This window comes from Rasamsonia byssochlamydoides (assembly GCF_041956645.1).
Source record: "Rasamsonia byssochlamydoides strain NRRL 3658 unplaced genomic scaffold VTN77scaffold_15, whole genome shotgun sequence".
Lineage (NCBI taxonomy): Eukaryota > Fungi > Ascomycota > Eurotiomycetes > Eurotiales > Trichocomaceae > Rasamsonia > Rasamsonia byssochlamydoides.
The window spans coordinates 160,796-167,344 of NW_027192398.1; the positions used below are offsets into that span (position 1 = coordinate 160,796).

At 47.2% G+C, this 6,549-nt stretch overlaps 2 protein-coding genes across 2 annotated transcripts; both read right to left on the bottom strand.

Moving 5' to 3' along the window:
- Nucleotides 1-1,481: 1,481 nt before the first annotated feature.
- On the bottom strand, nucleotides 1,482-3,184 carry VTN77DRAFT_1900 (uncharacterized protein; the record flags this gene model as incomplete). The annotated part of the gene is made up of 8 exons (XM_069417683.1): nucleotides 1,482-1,589; nucleotides 1,645-2,097; nucleotides 2,153-2,159; nucleotides 2,215-2,296; nucleotides 2,356-2,425; nucleotides 2,480-2,539; nucleotides 2,602-2,976; nucleotides 3,038-3,184. 8 exons carry the CDS (start codon nucleotides 3,182-3,184, stop codon nucleotides 1,482-1,484), a joined length of 1,302 nt encoding a protein of 433 aa, XP_069279686.1.
- A 2,302-nt stretch (nucleotides 3,185-5,486) lies between these two features.
- VTN77DRAFT_1901 (uncharacterized protein) lies at nucleotides 5,487-5,898 on the bottom strand (the record flags this gene model as incomplete). The annotated part of the gene is made up of 2 exons (XM_069417684.1): nucleotides 5,487-5,754; nucleotides 5,870-5,898. The coding sequence occupies 2 exons, from the start codon at nucleotides 5,896-5,898 to the stop codon at nucleotides 5,487-5,489; spliced, it is 297 nt and encodes a 98-aa protein (XP_069279687.1).
- Nucleotides 5,899-6,549: the final 651 nt, after the last annotated feature.

The window sequence follows — 6,549 nt, forward strand, 5'->3', positions numbered from 1 at the left end:
CTCGAAACCCACTCACTCGACACAAATTTAATCCAATGCAATCCAATTCTGACCCTCATCTCATCTCCTCCCCAGGGGAACAAATCAAATCCGTCGGATTGAATCGCGACCGGAGTCTCAATTAATCAAGACTGTCGACAAGTCTTTCCTGCCTTCGTCGTCGTCGTCGTCATCCACGATGTCGATCGAATGCATCATGTCGAATTCGTCACAATTATTCCGCCAAGAGTAAATAAATATACATCTTGTTGGAGATTCCGGTTTGCCCCTTTCCGGCTTAGTCAGTTCCGGCGCCTATATAGCCATCATCATCTCTGACACATCTCAATTAACCCTAAAAAAAATACATAAAACCACAACAACCGCATAGAAGGAAGTTTCACAACGAAAAATGATCGAACGGATGATTGGTAGGTAGTACTCCGTATTAACTTACTACCTACCTAACTAAAAAATGACAGATCTTGGAAGTACATACATGTACAGTACATACATATATTATGATCCTCACAATTGAAAATATTGGGAACTCACTAATTTTTTTTATTTTTTTACTCTCTCTCCCTTGATGAGAGAGAGATTGTGTATGGAGCTTTATTTAAATTCGTTATTATTTACCTAATAATTAGTGACAAAGTTCAATAAATAATAATAACGGAAGTGGAGTGAGTCGATGTATGTATATACGTATATACTGTCCCGTATGGAAAGTCCGAGTGTTATATTCTATTATAATACACGCAGGGACCAGAAGTATGTACATATGACAGCAACGTCCTAGTCAAGAATCATATCGTAACTTTTTTTTTTGTTTTTCCTCGTCAAACAGGTATCCCTACTCTGGTAGCTATAGGATAAGCTGTCTTAGGAGTACATGAACTCAAATCGAGAACTACATACTAACCTACAATTTCATAGCACTTCATGAGGATGGCATGCAGGGAAAAATCAAACAAAAGTTCATTTCAATATATACTGGAGAAAAAAAAGGCAAAAAGCAAAAAAAAAAAAACAACAACGGAAAACCGGCTCCGACCTTGCCTGAATGTTTGAATGTTTTTTCATGATCGATTAATAAGCTTTATCTTCGTTTCGTCTTTCGTCCATGCATGCATGCACCAGAAAAAAAAAAGACAGCTATGCTAGGCTAGCCTAGTCAAAAGGTTGACTGACTGACTGACTGACTGACAAGACAAGACAAGACCCTGTTTCCAGCAGGAACGAATGCAGAAGTATATATACATGCATATACTCTCCGACCTCAGGCCTCTTATACTGGAAATTGAACGACGAGAAAAGGTGCCGGGGGAGTTTTACGTTTCTGTACTCAAAAACATTTGCAGAAAAAGAAGGATTAAGAAATCTCACGGAGATTTCACTAGAGAATAGAAAGAAAGGTGGGCAATGCGACACGAGCGAAATGAAGCGACAGACCCGCTAAGTCAAGAGTCTTGGATCCGTCGTGATTCACCGCTACACGTCTAACCCGATGGGAACCCGGCCCTCAGGTTGTCGTAGATGGACGCGGGGTAGCTGAGCAGGTTCAGGCTCTGGTCGAGGACGGCCGTGCCGCCAACTCGGTTGACAAGCTATATAACTTCGTCAGCTTCCGATACAGTCACAGATAGAAGAGAATTTGCATACCGTCGCGATCAGACTCTCGTTACCCGACTTGTCGCCGCTGCTCTCCCAGTACATACCGCCGCCCAGGCCCTTCTGCATGATGTACTCGCCCTTCCAGCTGACGACATTGGGTGTGTCGTAACTGATCATGATCTCCTGGACTGGATCATAGCTGTAACTGGCAATGGGCTGGTCGAGTTCGTACACCGTCGCGCCCGCCTGAGGCAGGGCCTTGTAATCCCAGACACCAGCTCCTCCCTCCCATTCGCCGGGGCCAACGCCGTTGTATGGGGTACCAGGTCCGTCCGTGTTAAGGAAAGACCGGCCGTAGAGAGGAATACCCAGGTTGATTTTGTTGGGAGCAACACCGTTGGAAGTATAGTAGGAGATGGCCTGGTCGGTGTTGAACGGGGTGCTGGCTGGGTTCGAAGTCGATGTGTAGACATTGGCGAGTTGTCCGGCAACCGTAGACCACTGTAGTTTTGTTAGCTGATACAGACTACAACTCTATAAAAAATGGGAAACGAACAGATCCACTGCGGTTATTTGTTAGCCAAGTTGTCTTCCCGGAGAGAGTGGGAGAATACTAACCTGTAATCATAGGCCATCAAATTCCAGAAATCAACGTACTGGTCCATCTGCGCAAGATGCATGGGCTGGTAGTTGGAGGGACCTGTTCGAGCTAGTCAACATAATCTGGACAATATTGCGACCCAAACTGAAGCAACCCACCTGCTGGGGACGCGACACTGAGCAGAAGATGGGTTCCATTCGCGTACTGGGCAGAGTAAGCGTCCAGGGCCTATGGAGCTCGTTAGCATTAAGCACAAACCGAGAGGTTCTTTCATATACGTACCGATCTCACTTCCTGCAGAAGTAACACCATGTTGTCGGCCTCGGTACCGTTGCTAGGATACTGCACAAAGACGTTTCAGTAAGCTTGATTGGCTTCCGCCGAAAGGATGCTTCTTTTCTTACCTCCCAGTCAATATCAATGCCATCAAATCCAAGGTTCTGGACCATCTGGACGGCCGTCTGAGCAAACGTCTGCCTTCCAGACTCGGTGGCGGTAAAAGTCGCAAAGTTGGGAGAGTAGGTGTAGCCTCCGATCGAATACAGTGTCTTCAGGGTCCGCTTCTTCTGCTTGAGCAGGAACAGCTGTTTGACGCAGCCGTACACATTGTTCCCGGTTTCATCCCAGGAGTCGGTGGGGTAGTGTTTCTGGATGTCCGCGTATGAGTCGGCGAGTTCCACTGTTCCGGTGGTCGCATCGACGTTGCCGAACGCATAGAGAACGTGAGTAAGGGTGTCGATGGTCAAGTTCTGTGGGTTAAAGTTACGCGCATAGATTGCCTGCAAGCGATTAACACGATTAGCAGAGAAGCTCAAGTAGGAACATGTAGTCCACACTCACCCAATCTACAAAGTACGCCGCAGATCGGAAGTTGCTAACAGAGTTATTTTGGCGGTTCAGCAGATGACGACGGTCATTAGTGTAAGGAATGACAGCAGCAGTGGCCAGCCAGCTAAGGCCAAGAAACAGGAGCAGCTTCAACTGCATGGTGAGAAAGACGGCTCCGGCCGAGAAGGAATGTACAGATCTATGGATCCAAAAATGAAGAAAAGGAGAGGAATGACCTGCAAGCTTTGGCAGGAGTCAGGACAGAGAGAAAATTGGTCGAGGAGCATGCCTGGCCTTTTATGCTTGTTATGACTGTTTCGTGACTCGACAGAATGGGCCGGTCTGTCATCTTTGTCCTATGTAACCTTTGTTTGCTGCTTCGAGATCACGCTACTGTACATGCAGGTCGTTTCATCAAAGCGATGGTTGTAATGAAGCTTAATGGTATATTTCCCGGTGATTTCCATTGTTTTAGGCAATTCTTCTTCTTTGAACATCAAAGAACCTATTGCATGCAGAGAAATGTTGCATGGGAACCAGTAGCGTCGTGACGGTGACCTCCCCAGAGACTTGGCGTCGGAGGTATGATAGCCACGCTCCACCTTGTCTTCATGCTTGGAAGTTGGGGTCCAGTTTGGCCCGATGATTCGGAATCCTTGAAGGAATGTGGGACGACCAATCAACCCGGTTGGCTGGTGAAGACGATCGAACCTGTGACCAGACAGGCAAGACGGCATTTTTACCTAGCCCAAGTAGGAGCATGATATGTGATGCGTCAAATGCCCTGCAGCAAGTCGAGGCCCGCTGCACGCGACAGCGCAGATGCTGAAAACGTCCGATCATTTAAACCCTTCTAGAAGTTCATTCCCACAATGCAGCTTTGTCCAGGTGAGGCCCAAGTTGGTTCTTTTTCTAGTCACAAAGAGAGCAATTTCCGGCCCGTTTCACCAAGCTCGCTGGGGACTAGATCGATAAAGAAAGTTGAAACAACGCCGAGTCCTAGGACAAAAGCTTGGCGGAGTCTATTTCCAATCTCACACCTAATTTAGTGCCTTTCAAGAATAGATTAACCGCAGGATAAGAGCACATCATCTGCTGAATCGTGCAGAGGCCTGTGCGCCATTGTACCGACAGTAACACTGCGGTCGTGGATGGCATCGATGGTCACGAGTTGTCAAAGATAACAGACAGGATGCAGGAGGGGTAGTGCTCGTCGCTGGTGCTGGATTGTCAGTCAGCATGGGTAGGTAGGTGCATTTGACCATGTGTCTGGTGATAAGTGACCCACCAAGGACATTTTCCAAAATCCGTTGAAGCAGTCAGTTGGCTGTCGGGGAATGCAGGTACGCGGTGAATCCTGAGGCAGGTAGCATCGTCCGAGACGGGAAAGAAGGATGGGCGATGCATTGCGGGCATGTAACCTCAGCGCCGATAAGAGGAAGGAAGAGCCCCCATGCAGGATCTAATTGGGGCGGGGGCTAGAGGGGCGTCACTTCCTTCCTAACTCCTTCCAGCAAGAACGCCCGAGGGGGCCAACTCTTTGCAAGGCAATTACCTCCTAGGTAATTGTTAGGAACTACTACGCAGTAGGTATATACTCCATGATCATATAAGCAGAATAATGCAAGCATGAAGATCGACAGAAAAATATCAATTCCACCGTAATTACTAGTTGCTACTCTGTTCATTTATCCTCATCAAGGATGGCACACTGTACAGTACATCATAATCATAAAACAGTAGACTAGGAATATAGATAAGCAAAACGAGATTCCATTGATCTGGGCCCCTCCTCTACCTCCCTAGCTGCTGTATCCGGTCACATTATCATGCGGGTGCATCCAAAAGCGTATCTGGTGGTGATGTCCACACATATCGTCCTGCCAATATCGGAGAGATAAAGAATAAACATCGTAGAGCCTGCAGAAGATTTGTCTGTCTCTGGTCCCAATAATATGTTGCAGGCTACAGCATGGGCTGCTGCACTGCAGTGCTACCGTACGAAACGTGGCAGCAGTCCTATATAGGCTACGATGGATCTACGGACTGTATATTCATGATGTAGAACCACCAATACCATCGAGGAAGGGTACATACATGGTAAGAATGATTTACCCCGATTATTCAATTGTATGCCTGAATTAAGGATCCATCGTCTTATCAGGATGCTAAATAGTAGCAGGCTGACAAATAGTCAGTAACCACTTGTGTTACAAAGAACCATCTTCTCGTAGCATTTACGTATGCCCATGTTTTTGGCCATCTTCCCGGGAATCTAATACTAAGAATGATTGGGTTGCAGTTGTATGCAATTCTCTTTCAGCATGCGAGCCACAAAACCCATGAAACTCTATCAAGGAGCAGAGATATAGCTTTGGTCGGTCGTCGACGCCTGGGGTTTGCCTTCGCCTTCTTGACCGGCGATGAGAGAGACAGGCCTGGATTCGGAGTTCTGGGGCAACTAAAGATGCCTCAGTCTGCTCAGGTATTTCTCCAGAGAGTCCTGGATGTGCTTAGCTTCGTTGAGAAACAAGCTTGGAATCCAGGCATTCGATTCGACATGGCCGTCCTTATCAACGACTTTCAGTTCCACTACATGCTCTTCCGACTGCTGAGGATGAGACTCATTGTCCCATGACCCGTATGACAACTGTCGACCGCGCCAAAGGGCCAGACCGTCTTCGTTCAAAATGCCGCAGTCTGCGATTTCCATTACAAAATGTCCCGGACTAGGTCACAGCTTGCTGAATTGTCAGTGGAGACAAGGATCTTGACCAAGTCGGAAATAATGTCAGGAATTTCCAGAGAGCTATACCAGAGAGCTATATCCGCTTCTCAATGTACCTTGATAGTCGCACTGCATATGGTGTCATGATGGTTGTGTAGTCCTGAAGACCATCGTGATCAAGTAGGTCACAAGATCCATGGCGACCTTTATGTGCGTCTATCAACAGTGCCCAAATTCTGTAACAACACTCCATCTGGGACATTGCGTCCGATGAACCGCGTACTCTCCTCGATAGGTGCGTTGGAATCCCCATGGGATCATACCGGGTTATTCGCATATGGACTTCGGGGAATTTGACAGGAGGCTTCCAATTCACTCATGTCGATCATTCGCGGCTAATAATGTCATGGGACACCTGAGCGACTTGAAGGTTCCCGTCGCAGTTGTTCTTTGATACAGCACACATAAAGATATCTCCCACTGTTACTTCTGCCGTCTGTCTTTAATCAGGTAGTGTGCCTGCCCGTTGATGAGACTTCCAATGTGGTGTCCAGACGTTTGCCATCTCGGATTAGTTTGTCACCGTCATAGTGGAACTGTAAGGTTTCATCGAAAGCAGCAAGCCGCTCAACGAACGGTGGAGACATCCAGGGCGGTACGCATAGTGAATTGATATCGGAGGCCTGTCATGACTTGAGATCGGATTTTCCGCCATTTTGAGAGAAAATAAGAAGAGTAACTGAACGTCTTCACATTCGACAATGGTATTGTATCGAACCAGATCGGAGGGGAGGGG